The sequence below is a fragment of the Pseudophryne corroboree genome, chromosome 3, assembly GCF_028390025.1.
Source record: "Pseudophryne corroboree isolate aPseCor3 chromosome 3, aPseCor3.hap2, whole genome shotgun sequence".
In the NCBI taxonomy this organism is placed as follows: domain Eukaryota; kingdom Metazoa; phylum Chordata; class Amphibia; order Anura; family Myobatrachidae; genus Pseudophryne; species Pseudophryne corroboree.
In genome coordinates this window covers 8,601,239-8,622,511 of record NC_086446.1, presented here as the reverse complement: position 1 = coordinate 8,622,511, position 21,273 = coordinate 8,601,239, and the positions used below count along the sequence as shown (strand labels likewise).

The following is a 21,273-nucleotide window of genomic DNA, read 5'->3' as shown; positions in this document are numbered from 1 at the left end:
TGTCGGCACCCCTTCCAACAACCATCACACAAGACATCCAGGTGGACGCGACCAAATTGGTAAAGGCAATAATCAAACCCCCTAACGGAGGGTCAGGTGAGGTCGTGTCCACAGGTACGTACAATGTTTTATATCACGCACCAACAGATGTACCACATATTGTAAGACCAACACAAGATGATGTAGCTGAGTTTGATCCGGTCAGGGTGATTGCAGTCCCCAATGGGAAGACTGACGATCAGGGAATCATTCCCGTCAAGGACAGTGCAATGCGCTGTCTCTGGTCCCGGACCGAATTAAGATCAATTATGTCTGAATTTCCTGATCCTAGGAAAAATCTAGTAGCCTGTCAAAGATTTATTAAAGAACTAGGAAACTCCACAGAACCCACCAACAAAGATTGGCGGAAGGTGCTGAGGGTATGTTTGCCCTCCAGTGTTGACCCTGCGAAATTTATTGCTGATTGTAAATTAGACACGGAGGTACCTTGGACGGAGGAACACAATCAGGAATGTATTAAGCAGATCAACCGACAGTTAGAAGTATATTTCCCAGCCATTGTCGAGTGGAACAAAATTTTCTCCATAAGACAAAACGAAAGGGAAAGTACTTCTAATTATTTCCACCGGGCATTGCAGGACATGACTAGGTATACGGGTATAGAAAACATTGAAACAAGCACACCGCACAGAGAAGCAGCAGTATCTGTGCTAATGAATGGTTTAAAGGATGAATTAAGTACAAGGGTACAGACCACCAACCCAGACTGGAAAGATATCTCGGTGGCCGCATTAAGGGAGGCCATCATTAATCATGATCAGAACATCACCAGATACAGAGAGTCACTAAGTAACAAATTAATGGCAACAAGTATACAGGGCCTAACCACAAGACCACCCCAACAAAAGCCCCACACCACTGCGAAAAATTCAAATATGGAAGTCTGTTATAATTGCCAGAAGGAAGGTCATTATGCAAGAGATTGCAGGTCTAGAAGCACACACAAGGTATATGCACCCCCTAGACAACAACATAACCAGAATATCCAAGGAAGCAGGGAGGTACAGGGAAAGCGGTTGAGGGTGATGAGCATCCAAGCGTTTGAGGAGGCATCAAACCAGCCAAGACTCCATTTCACTGACACTTGGAGGAAGCCCAGGGTTTGTTATCGTTGTAAAAGAGAAGGGCATTATGAAAGGAACTGTAACCTCCCACGTAAGGTCAGACCCCCTAGACATGAAAATGAGCATGAATATGACACACCAAATCACAATCAGGGATCATATAGGCCACACCCATGATATGTAGTCAGGAAAGGTGATCATTAGGACTGATGGTAAGCCTGAGGTAACGGTTAATAAATTGGGAGGTCATTCACTGAAGACACAGGAATGACCAGGTGAAACGTTGTAAATGTATTTGTGAAGAAAAATGTTTTTCTCTCTCTCTCTATCCCCATCTCTGACGATTATTGGTAAGAATTCACACATTGCATATCCACTTGGTCCATGCAGAAGTCTACCAAACCCCAGCATGACCTATCCGCCACAATGTATTTCTGGCCAGATACAAACAGTGGAGTAATGCAGGTGCTGGTGGGGAGGGACTGTTCAAGGAGACCATTAGACACGTAGATATGACAGCCTGATAATGCTAACAATGTTTTCTTAATGTTGAAAAATGTTTGATAAAAATGCTTTGTTTCTCGTTTCCTATTGTTGTTTGTTGTTGAGTTATGTAATATATATATGCACATGAAGTGTTCTCTCTCTCTTTTGTTTTTTTGACTCTCTCTCTCTTCTCACTCATGTTTTCATGGTTTAAAGATGGTATGTCACCCCTCAGTTGGACCAATGGTAATGCCAGATTTTCGCTCCTTACAGAAAGATCGTCGGTTAGGAAGGAATATTGCATCACCAGAATGTTCGTTTGGAAGACTGAGAGACAGCACCTTTGAGAGGACAGCAGAACAAAAAGAACAACAAGACGAGAGAACTTATTATCGTAACAAGTTCTCTCCCCCTCAAACTGTTTTCTTATACCCCCTTTACAAATTTCTTCTTTTCTCCTCCTGTAAGATGGACTGGCCCCAAGAGACTGTGATATGGATTTTCCTGTTGACCATGATGTTGACCAGAGCAGTCTGTTTCGGTGAGAGTACCAGTGAGGCCGAGAAAGGATCCAGAAAGGTCCTGATGACTGAGACGGAGGTGTAAATTTCCAATAGCAACCTAACCAACAAGCAAAGGCGAGTATCAGAAAACGATCCGATAGCATTGACCATAGAAGAAATTGTGACGGATTGTTAGCTGAAGAAAACTGTATCTGTAGGCTCTGTAACAATGTCATTGAGGATGGGTGCATTAAGAAATGCCAATCCAGTTTTAATATCCATATGGACCGGCATCCATTGAGTGACTATCACTCCTTAGTGGGTAGTGTGTTAAACCAGACAGATTGTTGGGTATGCTCACAAGTACCTCAGGGCCACAGCAAATCAGGGCTAGTACCATTTCCTTTAACGGTAGGGGAGGTACTTGAGCTAAAGGGTGGGAGACCGGTGGACAGGAGGTTCAATATCTCCAGTCCTCCTAGTTTGAAGCTCCACCAATACCATGTGGATAGGTCCCTATTATGTTTCAACATCTCCAATCCCCGAAAGCCGGGAAATTGTGAAGTGTCATGGAGCAACCAAACCATGACCTTTTCGCATAGAGCAGATAGAATGCCTACAGATACAGAGCTTGTACGCCACATAGCCAGTAGAGGAAAATCTTTCCGGTATAGGTACACCTTAGGAAATAGGATTACGAGAGTTGGAGAAGTATCACCAGGATACTGTGCACATATCGTACAACCTGATACGTGTACTAAGCAGATGGAAGAATTAGGGTCAGGAGATTTCACATGGAAGGTGTGTAATATGGTTATGTCCTACTCCGTCCCATATGTTCTCCCCGATGATGCATATTTCATATGCGGGAGAAAGGCGTACAAGTGGCTTGCCCCAAACTCTGAAGGATTGTGTTATATTGGAAAAGTATTGCCTGAAGTAATGACTGTATCACATGACAAAATGAAAGACATACACCGTGGTCCCCAAGCTCCTTATACTCACACTCATTACGAGCACATTGTTAAAAGGCAACTGACAGAAAGGTTAGAGCATCCGGCCTCCGATCTGATCCATGAATCCACCGGGATTCAGGTTCTGATGGCGTTAGATTTCACTCGCACAGCTCGAGGAGTGATGAACTATAGATACATCTCTGCGCTTGCAAATTTGTTAGATAATATCACTGAAATGTATGACGACACGTTTAGGTATACTGGAAGGGAACTTCAAGCATACAAAACAGAACTGGTACAGCATAGAATGGTTCTTAATTACCTCACAGCAGTGACAGGTGGATATTGTGTTACATTAGCAACACAGTACGGCGTGAAGTGTTGCACGTATATCACGAATAGCACCGAGGATCCGGTCGAGGTCATAGACCAAAAGATGGACGATATTCTCCAATTGAAGTGGGAATTTCGCCGAAAACACAATCTCACCCTTGCTGCTGTAGGTAATGAGCTGACTGGTTGGGTGTCATGGTTGAACCCGCGAAATTGGTTCTCCGGTTTAGGAGAGTGGGCTCAAGGAGTCATAATGGATGTTGGGAAGTTTCTTCTATGTATCTTGGGTGTCATTATATCGATTGGATTGATATTTAGATGCGGGCAGGCTTTAATGAAGTGCAAACAGAGTACAAGAGTGATGAGTTTGAGGAGTGAGGAAACTGTAATAAACCTGGATTTGATTTATGACCCAACGATAGAAACAATGATGTGATGAAAATGCGATTATACGATCCGTTTCTTTCACCTGTTTTTCTGGTTTTCTCCAAGATAAAAAGACCCCCTTAGACGAGGAAGTTGACGAGACGCTATACAGACAACGGATTGACCAAAGAAGAAGTTTTGACCACTTTAGATACGGACATTTGATGAACTTTGCCATGGATCCCCAGTTTCCCTAGAATTCTTAAACTTACGCTAGCCCAACATTTTTTTGTAAATCTAATGGCATTGACAAAGCTTTTTGCTCGCACCTAATGGGCAAAACAGCGCAAAGAAGATGACTTTCAACTGATACCGAACAAAACTACAAACGACAGATGTACATTAACCTGACATAGAATACCACTGCATTTTCCATAAGTGTTCTTTATCTTCATCTCTACAACCCTCAGGTAATAACACACATAGTCGATAGGGAATACAGGCACAGATATCAGCAACCACATACCTCCCCTATTCATGTATCATCAACTAAAATGTGCTTCCCCATTTTGTTACAACTGAAAGCCGAAATGAGCTCGGTAGAGTTTGACAGCCCATCCACAGACCCTTAATACGGGATAAGAAGGAATTCAAATGTATACTTCGCAATACCTCGAAGCTTGATTTACAACACGTACGGCACGATGATACATGACCCCCCAAACATGGACTCATACACACAAGCTTCTGCTGTCTCACTAGGTCATACCCTCTTCACACCTGCTCCTCTCTCCTCCCCTACCCAACCATGGAAATGAATTAACCCCTGACATATATTTTTCTCCTTTTGAAATGTTTTAGAAGGTGGCAGTTATTATTGACTGCCAAAGGGTGGACTGTCAAAGTCAGAAAAATATCTCTATGCACACTGCCATATTTGCACCTCACCCATGTCCGTGCTGCGCATGCGTGCGCTCTCCCGTGAGTGCGCATACTCGCAGTTGCGTGCACCCGCGGGTGCTCGGTATGCGTATTTACGGTAGTGTGTAGGTAGTCGTAGCGTGCGACTCAAACGTTACATATTTTCAGTAATAATGTATTTTGTAGATCATGGTCCCTTTGATAGATTCTGAAAGTTTAGTTAACATAGCATGTTCCTGAACAGAGAGATCCCTCTTTGTATTGTACGAAGGGTCTAACAGGGGTCATACAGTAGTGTTTGGTACCCATCGGAAGAGTATTTAAATAGCAATATTCCGGTGTTGGTTTGGAGCGGATTAGTCGCTCGTGCGAATAGTTATGGACATAAGAAGTTTATGTCCATTTACTATTATTTGTTCTTACTTAGTCATGCGGCGGGAAACCCAGTATCCCACCCACCTGAACAGTTGGAAACAGTCACAGCCCACCTGTATGAATCAACCTATGACCTTTTGTTATAATGCGAAGCCGAATTCCTGTGTCCAATGAACAATGAGATTGTAGGGACCATAGAATTGTATTGTGTGTGGGGCATAAATAGGCAGGCCGACCATATCCAGGTCACACTCTCTTCAACGGTTCTCATTGCTGATAATCGGGAGCTGGATATCGAGGCGCATGCGATCGTTTCCCCTTGTGCGTAAGTTTTCTCCGCAATCATATTGATCTTACTGTTATTGTGAGCCATTTCTCTCTCTCTCTTGTCCTCTTTCTCTCTTATTTTCCCTTAAACGTAATTGTATTGTATTGTATTTCTTGTGTAGTTATCTGGTTAGGTAGTCTATGTTATACTGTAGTGTATGACTTGTATTATTCTTTTGCAAATAGAACGTTCACATAAGGTGTTAGAACCTCAGCAGGGTGTCTATGTCTCTCTAGCTGGTACAAAGGGTTTCTGAATTCTAAATCGCTCTAACAGCATTTACATTAACAAGGTTAAGCAGCGTTATATCGCTGCAGTATTTCAGCAGTAAGGTTTTACAATACAAACTCAATCATAGTGTGTAGCACAATGTAAGCATAATCTGTGTTTAAAGTTTATAAAGGTTACTGTCTGTGTGTATGCTCACTGTGGGTATTCCGTACACCCAGCACAGCGTGTGTACTTTATTTTCGTACCACGTGCGAGGTCTTCATACGCAAATAGCGTACGGAGTGCGTAGCATGTGCACATGGTTTAGCAGCCATTACGGCTACACGGTATTAATATATAGCTAATGTTAAAAGGTAGTTATTTGACTCTATCACTAGTAAATCCTGAAGATCCGGATACCAGGCCCTCCGTGGCCAATCTGGAGGACGAGTATTGCCCGAACCCTTGTTTGCCTTATGATCCTCAACACCTTTGGAATGAGAGGAAGCGGAGGGAAAACATACACCGACTGAAACACCCACGGAGTTACCAGGGCGTCCACCGCACAGGCTTGGGGGTCCCTTGACCTGGAACAATACTTCGGAAGTTTCTTGTTGAGGTGAGACGCCATCATGTCTATCAGAGGAGTTCTCCAACGCCTTGTCGCTTCTGCAAATACCTCTTGATAAACAGCCCACTCTCCTGGATGGAGATCGTGTCTGCTGAGAAGTCTGCTTCCCAGTTGTCCACGCCCGGGAGGAAGACTGCTGACAGAGCGCTCACGTGCTGTTCCGCCCTGCGGAGAATCTTTGTGGCTTCCGCCATTGCCGCCCTGCTCCTTGTTCCACCTTGGCAGTTTACATACGCCACCGCTGTTATGTTGCCCGACTGGATCAGGACAGGGAGACCCTGAAGAAAGCTCTTCGGTGGCAGAAGGCCATTGTAAATGGCTCTTAACTCGAGAACATTTATGTGGAGAGAAGATTCCTGGCTTGATCATTTTCCCTGGAAACTTCTTCCCTGCGCGACTGCGCCCCAGCGTCGGAGACTTGCATCTGTGGTCAGCAGGACCCAGTCCTGTATTCCGAAACAGCGTCCCTCTAGAAGGTGAGAGCCTTGCAGCCACCACAGGAGAGAGATCCTGGCCCTGGAAGATAGACTTATTTTCCGGTGCATGTGTAGGTGAGACCCGGACCATTTGTCCAGCAGGTCCCACTGAAACACCCTGGCATGAAACCTGCCAAACGGAATGGCTTCATAAGCCGCCACCATCTTCCCTAGCACTCGAGTGCATTGATGAATCAACACTCTTGTCGGTCTCAAAAGCTCCTTGACTATGGTCTGTATTTCTAGAGCTTTGTCCTCCGGAAGAAACACTCTCTAAAGCTCCGTGTCTAGGATCATGCCCAGGAAGGGCAGCCGAGTCATCGGAATCAACTGGGACTTTGGCAAATTTAAAATCCAACCGTGATGTTACAGAACCGTCAGGGAGAGTTCCACATTCCTTTGACCTCGCCTTTATCAGGAGATCGTCCAAGTACGGGATAATTGTGACCCCTCGCTTGCGAAGGAGTACCATCATTTCTGCCATAACCTTGGTAAAAACCCTCTGGGCCGTGGAAAGCCCAAACGGCAACGTCTGGAATTGGTAATGACAATTCTGCACCGCAAATCTCAGGAAGGCCTGATGCGGAGGATCTATCGGGACGTGTAAGTAGGCATTCTTTATGTCGACTGACGCCATAAAATTCCCCCCTTCTAGGCTGGTGATCACAGCTCGAAGAGATTCCATCTTGAACTTGAAAGTTTTCAAGTATGGATTGAGGGATTTTAGGTTCAGAATCGGTCTGACCGAACCGTCCGACTTCGGTACGACAAAGAGGCTCGAATAGAACCCTTCCCCCCGTTGGGATGGGGGAACGGGGACAATGACCCTCTGTTGACACAACGTTTGTATCGCAGCATTTACCACTTCTCTTTCTGGAAAAGAAACTGGCAAGGCCGATTTCAAAAAGGGGCAGGGGGGGGGGGGGCATCTCCTGAAACTCCAGCTTGTACCCTTGGGACACTATGTCTAAGACCCAAGGATCCAGGGCTGATTGAAACCAGACTTGACTAAAGATTAGGAGACGGCCCCCCACCGGCACGGACTCCCGCAGGGGAGCCCCAGCGTCATGCGGTGGACTAGGTAGAGGCAGGGGAGGACTTTCGGTCCTGGGTGCCTGACACTGCAGGCAACTTCTTTCCCCTTCCTCTACCCTTTGAAGCGAGGAAGGACGAGCCCTTACCTCGTTTGTATTTATTAGGCCGAAAGAACTGCATCTGCTGATGGGGCCCCTTTTTCTGTTGAGTGGGAACATAAGGAAGAAAAGATGACTTACCCGCAGTAGCGGTAGACACCAGGTCAGCAAGGCCGTCACCAAACAAGACACTACCTTTGAAGGGGAGAGCTTCCATATTTTTCTTGGAGTCGGCATCAGCATTCCATTGATGGATCCACAGTGCCCTCCTGGCCGAGACTGCCATGGCATTGGCTCTTGATCCCAAGAGGCCAACATCCCTCGCCGCATCCTTTAGGTAATCTGCAGCGTCCTTGATATAACCAAGAGTCAAAAGAATGTTATCCTTATCAAGGGTATCCATGTCAGCAGCTAAATTATCAGCTCACTTAGCAATAGCACTACTCACCCATACAGACGCCACAGCAGGTCTGAGCAATGCACCAGTATTAACGAAAATGGCCTTCAATGTCGTCTCCAGCTTGCAAACAGCCGGATCTTTGAGAGCAGCAGTGTCAGGGGACGAAAGCGCCACCTTCTTGGACAAACGGGATAGAGCCTTGTCCACATTTGGAGGTAACTCCCATTTTTCCTTGTCATCAGAGGGGAAAGGATACGCCATAAAAATTCTCTTGGGAATCTGCCACCTCTTGTCCGGCGAGTCCCAAGCCTTCTCACAAAGAGCGTTCAGTTCATGAGAGGGGGGAAACTTCACCTCAGGTTTTTTCCCTTTAAATAGGCAAATCCTTCTGTCCTGAACAGCAGGTTAGTGAGATATATGCAAAACATCTTTAATAGCCACAATCATGTACTGAATACTCTTAACTACCCTTGGGTGTAAAGTAGCCTCATTAAAATCGACATCGGAATCAGAGTCCGTGTCGGCATCTGTATCAATGAACGTTTTTGTGACCCTGAGGGGGTCTGTACCTGAGCAAAAGCATCTTCCATGGATTTTCTCCATGTTTGTGTCTGAGAATCAGATTTATATAGCCTCTTAGACAATAAAGCCACATTAGCATTAAGTGTACTTAACATAGTAACCCAATCAGCAGTCGGCTGTGACGACAGAGCCATTTCCAACTCCTTTTCTGCACCCCCAGTACCTTCCTCACACACACTGGTCAAATAAAGGGGACAGCCTACAGGGAAGCCCGGAGAGAGAAACACAGAGGGAGTATGCCAGCTCACACCCCAGCGCCCATATACCACACAACTATAATATGTCAGTAGCACTGTAAATAATAAAAAAGCACAAAAAAAAGCACAAATTTGTGAGGAAATTGGAGGTCCGGGCCAGCGTCTCAGCAGCGGCTGTGGAGAGAAGAAAATGGTGCTGGTGAGCTGTGCAGCTAATCCCCGCCCCTTCCCGGCGCACTTCAGTCCCACTCAAATTTGAAATATTTATACTGGCGGGGGTATTATATACGGTGCCCGGGCACTGAATATGCCTTTAGCCAGTACTAATGTCCCTGTATTATTACTATAGATATAAGTGATGTCACTGTGACACTCCCAGATCCCCTCACCTCCCCAGTAATGTCCCTGTATTATTACTATTGATATAAGTGATGTCACTGTGACACTCCCAGATCCCCTCACCTCCCCAGTAATGTCCCTGTATTATTACTATTGATATAAGTGATGTCACTGTGACACTCCCAGATCCCCTCACCTCCCCAGTCAGCAGGTGGATGATCTCCAGAGTGAGCTGTAATATACTCTCAGTCATGTGACTTCTGTCTATGTCCATCCTCACTGATATATACAGGACGTGTGATGATTAGTAGAGAATCCCCGGTTTCTCAAACCTTAGTTATCTAAGAATAAATGTAATTATTAGTATAAGCATCACATAGAAAAAAATTTACTTACTATAAACAACAGCTTAGAAGCTGTACCCATAGCACCCTATACTTCTGCCCACCGGACTCTGTATAACAATGTGTAACGCTGACATGTATATTCCCCAGCTCAGAGGCCAGACCCATAGTGCCTGATACTACATATCAACGTGTGCCAAGGTCTGTTATTCCTCCTCATATATCACTGTAAGATCCCCTCTCCCCTATATAATAATACTACATATCAGTGTGTGCTGGCAGCCATGTTATTCCCCCTCATATATCACTGTAAGGTCCCCTCTCCCCTATATAATAATAATACCACATATCAGTGTGTGCCGGGAGCTGTGTTATTCCTCCTCATATATCACTGTACGTTCCCCTATATAATAATACCACATATCAGCATGTGCCGGGAGCTGTGTTATTCCCCCTCATATATCACTGTAAGGTCCCCTCTCCCCTATATAATAATAATACCACATATCAGTGTGTTGGGAGCTGTGTTATTCCCCCTCATATATCACTGTACGGTCCCCTCTCCCCTATATAATAATACCACATATCAGTGTGTGCCGGGAGCTGTGTTATTCCTCCTCATATATCACTGTACGGTCCCCTCTCCCCTATATAATAATAATGCCACCACATAGCAGTGTGTGCCGGGGGCTGTGTTATTCCCTTCATATATCACTGTACGGTCCCCTCTCCCCTATATAATAATAATACCACATATCAGCGTGTGTCGGGAGCTGTGTCATTCCTCCTCATATATCACTGTACGGTCCCCTCTCCCCTATATAATAATAATACCACATATCAGCGTGTTGGGAGCTGTGTTATTCCCCCTCATATATCACTGTACGGTCCCCTCTCCCCTATATAATAATACCACATATCAGTGTGTGCCGGGAGCTGTGTTATTCCCTCTCATATATCACTGTACGGTCCCCTCTCCCCTATATAATAATAATACCACATATCAGCGTGTTGGGAGCTGTGTTATTCCTCCTCATATATCACTGTACGGTCCCCTCTCCCCTATATAATAAATAATACCACATATCAGTGTGTGCCGGGAGCTGTGTTATTCCCTCTCATATATCACTGTATGGACCCCTCTCCCCTATATAATAATAATACCACATATCAGCGTGTGCCAGGAGCTGTGATATTCCCCCTCATATATCACTGTACTGTCCCCTCTCCCCTATATAATAATAATACCACATATCAGCGTGTGCCAGGAGCTGTGATATTCCCCCTCATATATCACTGTACGGTGACCTCTCCCCTATATAATAATACCACCACATATCAGTGTGTGCCGGGAGCTGTGTTATTCCCCCTCATATATCACTGTACGGCCCCCTGTCCCCTATATAATAATAATACCACATATCAGCGTGTGCCGGGGGCTGTGTTATTCCCCCTCATATATCACTGTACGGTCCCCGCTCCCCTATATAATAATAATAATACCACATATCAGTGTGTGCCAGGAGCTGTGATATTCCCCCTCATATATCACTGTACGGTCCCCTCTCCCCTATATAATAATAATACCACAACATATCAGCGTGTGCCAGGATGAGACAAGAAGGGGGCAACAGGTGAGGGGGGTGGGAGGAGACAGGCAGGGGCAGCAGGTGAGGGGAGCAGTCAGGAGACAGGCAGGGGCAGCAGGTGAGGGGACAGTCAGGAGACAGGCAGGGGTAGCAGGTGAGGGGGCAGTCAGGAGACAGGCAGGGGCAGCAGGTGAGGGGGGCAGTCAGGAGACAGGCACGGGCAGCAGGTGAGGGAGCAGTCAGGAGACAGTCAGGGGCAGTAAGTGAGGAGAGCAGTCAGGAGACAGGCAGGGGTAGCAGGTGAGGGGGCAGTCAGGAGACAGGCAGGGGCAGCAGGTGAGGGGGCAGTCAGGAGCAGAAGGTGAGGGGGCAGTCAGGAGACAGCCAAGGGCAGTAAGTGAGAAGAGCAGTCAGGAGACAGGCAGGGGTAGCAGGTGAGGGGGGCAATAAGGAGACAGGCAGGGGCAGCAGGTGAGGGGGCAGTCAGGAAACAGGTAGGGGCAGTAGGTAAGGGGGGCAGTCAGGAGACAGACAGGGGGCAACTGGCGAGGGGACAGCCAGAAGACAGGTAGGGGGCAACAGGTGAGGGGGCAATCAGGAGATAGGCAGGGGGCAGCAGGTTAGGGGGCAGCAGGTGAGGGGGGCAGGAGACAGGCAGGGGCAGCAGGTGAGAGGGGCAGGAGAAGGGCAGGGGCAGCAGGTGAGGGGGAGAGGAACCAGCAGATGAGGGGGGCAGGAAACAGGCAGGAGGTAGTAGATGAGGGGGGCAGGAGACAGGCAGGGGTAGTAGGTGAGGGGGGCAGGAGACAGCAGGGGCAGTAGGTGAGGGGGCAGTCAGGAGTCAGGAAGGGGCAGCAGGTGAGGGGGGCAGGGGCAGCAGGTGAGAGGGGCAGGGGCAGCAGGTGAGGGGGACAGGAGACAGGCAGGGGGCAGAAGGTGAGGGGGGCAAGAAACACGCTGGAGGTAGTAGATGAGGGGGACAGGAGATAGGCGGGGTAGTAGGTGAGGGGGCAGGAGACAGGCAGGGGTAGTAGGTGAGGGGGCAGGAGACAGGCAGGGGCAGTAGGTGAGGGGGGCAGGAGACAGCAGGGGTAGTAGGTGAGGGGGGCAGGAGACAGCAGGGGTAGTAGGTGTGGGGGCAGGTGACAGGCAGGGGGTAGTAGACAGGCAGAGGGTAGAAGATGAGGGGGTAGTAGACAGGCAGGGGGTAGAAGGTGAGGGGGCAGGAGACAGGCAGGGGGCAGTAAGTGAGGGGGCAGGAGACAGCAGGGGTAGTAGGTGAGGGGGGCAGGATACAGCAGGGGTAGTAGGTGAGGGGGCAGAAGACAGGCAGGGGGTAGTAGACAGGCAGGGGGTAGAAGGTGAGGGGGTAGTAGACAGGCAGGGGGTAGAAGGTGAGGGGGCAGGAGACAGGCAGGGGGCAGAAAGTGACGGGGCAGGAGACAGGCAGGGGGCAGAAAGTGAGGGGGCAGGAGACAGGCAGGGGGCAGAAAGTGAGGGGGCAGGAGACAGCAGGGGTAGTAGGTGTGGGGGCAGGAGACAGCAGGGGTAGTAGGTGAGGGGGTAATTTTACCTGGAGCTGGAAATCCTAGAGGCCAATTAAAATAACAGGAGGGAGAATAAGGCGATGGGTGATGACGTCATATCTGCGACGTTATTTCTTCTAAGGTCACTAGTCGGACTAAAAGAAAATGGCGCCCTGTGTATGATATTACGTCTCTTATACTATTTGAACCACAGGAAAATGGCCGCCGGGATTCTTGTAGAGTTCATGTTGTTGCAATTACAATGTTATAACTCGCCCTCTACTGCCCGTTACCGCGATCCCTTATTTACGAGCGGCCTCTGATTTGCTCGTTACTATAGTAACTAAGATGAGTCCCCGGCGTCCATGTTGGACTTGGGCAAAGGTTAACAACAGTGTAGGCTTTCCCTCATTTAGGCTAGCAGCACAGAGGGGCCCTCACACAGCAGCACAGAGGGGAGAGATCACACAGCAGCACAGAGGGGCCTCACACAGCAGCACAGAGGGGAGATCACACAGCAGCACAGAGGGGAGATCACACAGCAGCACAGAACATATAATGGTATGTGAGATACAGCACGTCACATGGGAGAATAAAAGAGCCATGCACAAAATAAGAAAAAATAATGGAAATATATAAATGGGATATACACAAAGCATCAGGCAGATCAGTGATATTAGGCCTGAACAGAGATGGGCGCATTGGCACAGGTGCTGTGTGATAATATCCTCATGCCACAGGAGGAGGCATCATATGTGCATAGACACCTCCTGGGCGGCCTGTGTCATCTGCTGCTGCGTCATGCTGCCTGACCACCGGACATCTGAGCGACCTTCAGGAACTGGCCTCGGAACAACCAAATAAAACGAGGCTGAAGTTAGCTTCTTATTCGGCCAGCTTCTTATTCACTTCTTATTCGAGCTCCAGCTTCTTATTCAGATCATTCAGTTTTGCAAGGGTTAATGAGTCTTGGGCAACACATTTGATGCCTGAAATTCACAGAGTAGGGTCCCTTTCATATGACCCACCTGTATTTTGGCTTGCCCAACGCTGGTTTGGGCATGAAATACGCTGGCAAAGTGGGCACATACACTATAATTCACCATTTTGAATAAGTAGCTGTAGTTGTGCAAGGGTTAACGAGTCTCGGGCAAGAATTTTGACACCTGAAATCAACTGAGTCGGGTCACTTGCATATGACCCACATGTATATTGCCTTGCCCAACACTGGTTTAATACATTGCCCAAGTGGGCACCTTAACACTATCATTTTCTATTATGAATAAGTAGCTGTAGTTTTGCAAGGGTTAAAGAGTCTCGGGCAACAATTTTGACACCTGAAATCAATAGAGTCGGGTCACTTGCATATGACCCACATGGATATTGCCTTGCCCAACACTAGTTTGGCCATGAAATACGCTACCCAAGTGGGCACATACACAGTATTATGAATTACTAATTTGAATAAGTAGCTGTAGTTGTGCAAGGGTTAACGAGTCTCGGGCAAGAATTTTGACACCTGAAATCAACTGAGTCGGGTCACTTGCATATGACCCACATGTATTTTGCCTTGCCCAACACTGGTTTGGGCATGAAATACGTTGCCCAAGTGGGCACCTTAACACTATTAGTTTATATTATGAATAAGTAGCTGTAGTTTTGCAAGGGTTAATGAGTCTCGGGCAACAATTTTGACACCTGAAATCAATAGAGTCGGGTCACTTGCATATGACCCACATGGATTTTGCCTTGCCCAACACTGGTTTGTGCATGAAATACGCTGCTCAAGTGGGCATTTTAACACTATCATTTTCTATTATGAATAAGTAACTGTAGTTTTGCAAGGGTTAACGAGTCTCGGGCAACAATTTTGAAACCAGATCTCAATAGAGTCGAGTCACTTGCATATGACCCACATGGAGTTTGCCTTGCCCGACACTGATTTGGGCATGAAATACGCTGGCAAGGTGGGCATATACACAGTATTATGAATTACTATTATGAATAAGTAGCTGTAGTTGTGCAAGGGTTAACGAGTCTCGGGCAAGAATTTTGACACCTGAAATCAACTGAGTCGGGTCACTTGCATATGACCCACATGGACTTTGCCTTGCCCAACACTGGTTTGGGCATGAAATACGCTGCCCAAGTGGGCACCTTAACACTATCATTTTCTATTATGAATAAGTAGCTGTAGTTGTGCAAGGGTTAACGAGTCTCGGGCAACAATTTTGACACCAGAAATCAATAGAGTCGGGTCACTTGCATATGACCCACATGGATTTTGCCTTGCCCAACACTGGTTTGGGCATGAAATACGCTGCTCAAGTGGGCATTTTAACACTATCATTTTCTATTATTAATCAGTAGCTGTAATTTTGCAAGGGTTAACGAGTCTCGGGCAAGAATTTTGACACCTGACATATACTGAGACGGGTCACTTGCATATGACCCATATGGATTTTGCCTTGCCCAACACTGGTTTGGGCATAAAATACGTTGCCCAAGTGGGCACCTTAACACTAACACTTTCTATTATGAATAAGTAGCTGTAGTTGTGCAAGGGTTAACGAGTCACGGGCAAGAATTTTGACACCTGAAATCAACTGAGTCGGGTCACTTGCATATGACCCACATGGATTTAGCCTTGCCCAACACTGGTTTGGGCATGAAATACGCTGCCCAAGTGGGCACCTTAACACTATCTTTTTCTATTATGAATAAGTAAACTGTAGTTTTGCAAGGGTTAACGAGTCTCGGGCAACAATGTTGACACCAGAAATCAACAGAGTCGGGTCACTTGCATATGACTCACATGGATTTTGCCTTGCCCGACACTGGTTTGGGCATGAAATACGCTGGCAAGGTGGGCATATACACAGTATTATGAATTACTATTATGAATAATTAGCTGTAGTTTTGCAAGGGTTAACGAGTCTCGGGCTACAATTTTGACACCTGAAATCAACTGAGTCGGGTCACTTGCATATGACCCACATGGATTTAGCCTTGCCCAACACTGGTTTGGGCATGAAATACGTTGCCCAAGTGGGCACCTTAACACTATTATTTTCTATTACGAATAAGTAGCTATAGTTTTGCAAGGGTTAACGAGTCTCGGGCAACAATGTTGACACCAGAAATCAACAGAGTCGGGTCACTTGCATATGACCCATATGGATTTTGCCTTGCCCGACACTGGTTTGGGCATGAAATATGCTGCCCAAGTGGGCACCTTAACACTATCATTTTATCAAGATAGTGTTAAGGTGCCCACTTGGGCAGCATATTTCATGCCCAAACCAGTGTCGGGCAAGGCAAAATCCATGTGGGTCATATGCAAGTGACCCGACTCAGTTGATTTCAGGTGTCAAAATTGTTGCCCGAGACTCGTTAACCCTTGCAAAACTTCAGCTAATTATTCATAATAGTAATTCATAATACTGTGTATATGCCCACCTTGCCAGCGTATTTCATGCCCAAATCAGTGTCGGGCAAGGCAAAATCCATGTGGGTCATATGCAAGTGACCCGACTCTATTGATTTCAGGTGTCAAAATTGTTGACCGAGACTCTTTAACCCTTGCAAAACTACAGCTACTTATTCATAATAGAAAATGATAGTGTTAAGGTGCCCACTTGGGCAACGTATTTCATGCCCAAACCAGTGTTGGGCAAGGCAATATACATGTGGGTCATATGCAAGTGACCTGACTCAGTTGATTTCAGGTGTCAAAATTCTTGTCCGAGACTCGTTAACCCTTGCAAAACTACAGCTACTTATTCAAATTAGTACTTCATATTACTGTGAATGTGTCCACTTGGGCAGCGTATTTCATTGCAAAACCAGCGTTGGGCAAGGCAAAATCCATGTGGGTCATATGCAAGTGACCCGACTCAGTTGATTTCAGGTGTTAAAATTCTTGCCCGAGACTCGTTAACCCTTGCACAACTACAGCTACTTATTCATAATAGAAAGTGTTAAGGTGCATACACACGGAGAGATTTTGGCTATGAGAGATTTTGACTAACTTTTCCCTTGAACTGGCAGTAGGAGATTTTGACTAACTTTACCAGAGATTTTGTCTAACTATGCAAGAGATTTTGGCTATGGGAGATTTTGACTATCTCATTTAAATAAGGGGATGAGTGTCATATATAGGATGAATTTACAGGGTGGCTGGTATTTAAATAGCTGAAAGTTAAAAAAAAAATTTGCGTGGGGTCCCCCCTCCTATGTAAAACCAGCCTCGGGCTCTTTGAGCCAGTCCTGGTTGTTAAAATACAGAGGAAAAAATGAGTAGGGTTCCCCCATATTTAGACAACCAGCACCGGGCTCTGCGTCCGGTCCTGGTTTAAAAAATCCGGGGGACAAAAGACATAGGGGTCCCCCGTATTTTCCAAACCAGCACCGGGCTCCACTAGCCAGGGAGATAATGCCACAGCTGGGGGACACTTTTATATTGGTCCCTGCGGCCGTGCCATTACCCCCCCAACTAGTCACCCCTGGCCGGGGTACACTGGAGTGAGGACCCCTTAAATCAAGGGGTCCCCCCCTCCAGCCACCCAAGGGCCAGGGGTGAAGCCCGAGGCTGTCCCCCCCATCCGTGGCCCGGTGGATGGGAGGCTGATAGCCTTTCAATAGTAATATTGTTCTTTACAGGAGGCCTACAGGTCCCAGCAAGCCTGCCCCAGCATGTTGGCACTTGGAGAACCACAAGTGCCGGCATGCCCGGACATAAAGGGCCCGCTGGCACCTGTAGTCCACCTGTAAAGAAAATATTTAAAAAAAAAACACAACACATTCTTTTAAAAATCTTTTATTAAACTGGGTCTTCACCTGGGGGCGACGGCCTTTAAGCTCTTTTGCATGGCCGCCGCCTTCCCAGGGCTTCCGGCGTCTTCACCTGGGGGGGCGCCACCTCCCCAGGGCTTCTGGGGTCTTGCTCCGGCGTCTTCACCTGGTGGGCGGCTGCTAAGCTCTTTTGCATAGCCGCCGCCCATCCAGGACTTCCACGACGTCTTCACCTGGGAGGCGGCGGCCTTTAAGCTCTTTTGCATGGCCGCCGCCTTCCCAGGACTTCCAGCATCTTCACCTGGTGGGCGGCGGCTGCTAAGCTCTTTTGCATAGCCGCCGCCCATCCAGGACTTCCACGGCGTCTTCAGGAGCTCTTCTCCGCTCCTCCTCCGCCGTCGGACTGACAGCCGCTGCCTCGCGCTGACTTATATAAGTCAGCGGGAGGGGGCGGGGCGATGACGCGGCGAGCCGTGATTGGCTCGCGGCGGCCATCTTGAATTTCAAAAATGACGCTGAGGCGCCATTTTTGAAACTGGTACCGCTCCGCTGCCAAACTCTGCAATAGAAAGGTAAATTTCCCCCGCCCGCACCGCTGCCGCAACCCGCCGCCGCCCGCACCGCCGCCGCCCACACCGCCCACACCGCAACCCGCCGCCGCCCGCACCGCCGCCACAACCCGCCGTCGCCCACACCGCCACCGCAACCCGCCGCCGCCCGCACCGCCGCCACAACCCGCCGCCGCCCGCACCACCGCCGCCTGCACATCGCTATCGCTGGGAAAAATCGGTGGCCTCTTAAAGTGTTAGCGATTTTGCCTAACTTTACCAGCGACATAGCCAAAATTGACTTGCCGGCACTGACTATTTTTCCCAGCGATAGCGACTTAGCGGGGACGCGCATCGCTATCGCTGCCTGTATACACACGGAGCGATCTGCACTAACTTTCTGAGCGATTTTGACTATATAGTCAAAATCGCTCAGTTATATCGCTCCGTGTGTATGCACCTTATGTGTTAAGGTGCCCACTTGGGCAACGTATTTCATGCCCAAACCAGTGTTGGGCAAGGCAAAATCCATATGGGTCATATGCAAGTGACCCGTCTCAGTATATGTCAGGTGTCAAAATTTTTGCCCGAGACTCGTTAACCCTTGCAAAATTACAGCTACTGATTCATAATAGAAAATGATAGTGTTAAAATGCCCACTTGAGCAGCGTATTTCATGCCCAAACTAGTGTTGGGCAAGGCAAAATCCATGTGGGTCATATGCAAGTGACCCGACTCTATTGATTTCTGGTGTCAAAATTGTTGCCCGAGACTCATTAACCCTTTCAAAACTACAGCTACTTGTTCATAATAGAAACTAATAGTGTTAAGGTGCCCACTTGGGAAACGTATTTCGTGCCCAAACCAGTGTTGGGCAAGGCAAAATACATGTGGGTCATATGCAAGTGACCCGACTCAGTTGATTTCAGGTGTCATAATTCTTGCCCGAGACTCGTTAACCCTTGCACAACTACAGCTACTTATTCAAATTAGTAATTCATAATATTGTGTATGTGCCCACTTGGGCAGTGTATTTCATGGCCAAACCAGTGTTGGGCAAAGCAATATCCATGTGGGTCATATGCAAGTGACCCGACTCTATTGATTTCAGGTGTCAAAATTGTTGCCCGAGACTCGTTAACCCTTGCAAAACTACAGCTACTTATTCAAAATGGTGAATTATAGTGTATGTGCCCACTTTGCCAGCGTATTTCATGCCCAAAGCAGCGTTGGGCAAGCCAAAATACAGGTGGGTCATATGAAAGGGACCCTACTCTGTGAATTTCAGGCGTCAAATGTGTTGCCCAAGACTCATTAACCCTTGCAAAACTGAATGATCTAAATAAGAAGCTGGAGCTCGAATAAGAAGTGAATAAGAAGCTGGAGCTTGAATAAGAAGTGAATAAGAAGCTGGCCGAATAAGAAGCTAACTTCAGCCTCGTCAAATAAAGGGCTATCGTCTGCAACACTTCCGCAGCCAAAAGAAAATTAATACAATACCAGAGTTGCGCAGTGAAACAGAAAAAGCTGCCCAGACACACTGTTCTGTGGGGGAAGAAACACCAATTCCCAATGTTACAAAGAGGAAAGAATGGTGAACAGAGTGTCACTGGCGCTGAATCCGTATGGATATGTGTGGGCCCCCAATGACGGGATCCTATACCCCTAGAGTAGGACTGTGTCCTTGGGGTGGTAAACAGTAACTGGATGACAATAGATATAAAATCACAAGTGAATATTTATTAATAAAAACATACAATACGTGAACACTGAAAGTGCAAGGTGACCATGGGCATTCCAAAAAAAGTGACTTGTGCTTTTTTTCAAAACGCACAAAGATCCTCTCACCCTCTCACTGTGTTGCGGTGGGCTAGCTTATGAATAAGCTGTTGTGGTCCTAGGCTGAGTTAGCCAAGCACCACCGCAGAAAGATTATCAGCATGGATTCACTTCCAGTTCACCTGTGTTTATCCACAGTCCAATGCAACGCGTTTCGGTTCCACAGAACCTTTCTCAGGAATTGCAGCCCCAAATAGCTGAGGCTCGTCAATTATGCTGCAGCTAAGGGGGCACCACCATCATCAATGCAAACAGAGGTCAAAAGGAACATCAAGGGAGAGAAGGTCAAAGGCACACATGGAGAAGCAGGGGGCAGAGGCACACATGGGGAGAGGGATCAGGCACACATGGGGAGAGGGATCAGAGGCACACATGGGGAGGGGAGGTTGGAGGCACACCTGGGGAGGTGGTCAGCGCACACATGGGGAGGGGGTCAGAGGAACACATGGGGAGGGGGGGGGCTGAGGCACACATGGCGAGGGGGTCTTGTGTGTGTGTGTGTGTGTGTGTGTGTGTGTGTGTGTGTGTGTGTGTGTGTGTGTGTGTGTGTGTGTCTGTCTTATGCATCCTCTATACTGGTAGATTATAACAATAAGATTCTAGCTGTTATGATTCCAGCACTCTGATCTGAGGTGGTTCTATTGCAAGGACCGGAGCACTGGAACGGAATGCTGGGGAAGGGAGCGGGAATAGAAAGTAGCCCCTGGCGCCCTAACTCCGTTGTCTCGCCCGTGTTGCCAGAAATCCCCTGCAAGACTATGGTTGCTTGAGCCCATGGCAGCCGCGTTTGAAGGGCGGATTATGTCTGCCCAACTCCGATGCCCCCTCAGGTCTTAATGGGAGACAAAGGGAAATCCGAGACAGGGTGATAACAAGGGGCCCTCTGACTAAACAACCAGGCCAGGGGCTACAAGCTAACTGACTAAACCTGAGGTATGTGCGGAAACCCGCCAGGGAAAAGGACAACCAAAATCCACTTGTCCGTACTCCTACCCAGCACCGCTGGATACCAGAGTGGATCTGTGGGAGCGGAATCCTCTGCAAAAGCTCCGAAACACAAATAATAAATGATAAATAATAAAGCTGCCCAAGCCGCAACACACGGCTACGCCGTGACTCACGAACACCACTGGATGTTCAAAGGTGCTCAGTCAGGACTCCAGGAACAGATGACGACTTCCGAGTACAGGACAACTGAGAACAGGAACGACCGGATACAGCAGGACTGGAAACACTCACAGCAAACAGATTCAGCATGCAGGAAGCTATTACC

The 21,273-nt window shown here is 47.6% G+C and overlaps 1 protein-coding gene across 3 annotated transcripts in view; it reads right to left on the bottom strand.

Moving 5' to 3' along the window:
• Positions 1-13,132, bottom strand: part of LOC135054531 (oocyte zinc finger protein XlCOF7.1-like) — a 32,482-nt gene extending 19,350 nt beyond the window's left edge. Inside the window, exons 1-2 of one of the 3 annotated variants that reach the window (XM_063957673.1) lie at positions 12,867-13,132; positions 9,557-9,701 (exon numbers count right to left, since the gene is read on the bottom strand). In XM_063957673.1, coding sequence (XP_063813743.1) covers positions 9,557-9,634 — 78 coding nt within the window. In that variant the 5' untranslated portion in view covers positions 9,635-9,701; positions 12,867-13,132. The remainder of the gene's footprint in view (positions 1-9,556; positions 9,702-12,866) is intronic. The other 2 variants (XM_063957671.1, XM_063957674.1) reach the window with 2 other exon arrangements.
• Positions 13,133-21,273: the final 8,141 nt, after the last annotated feature.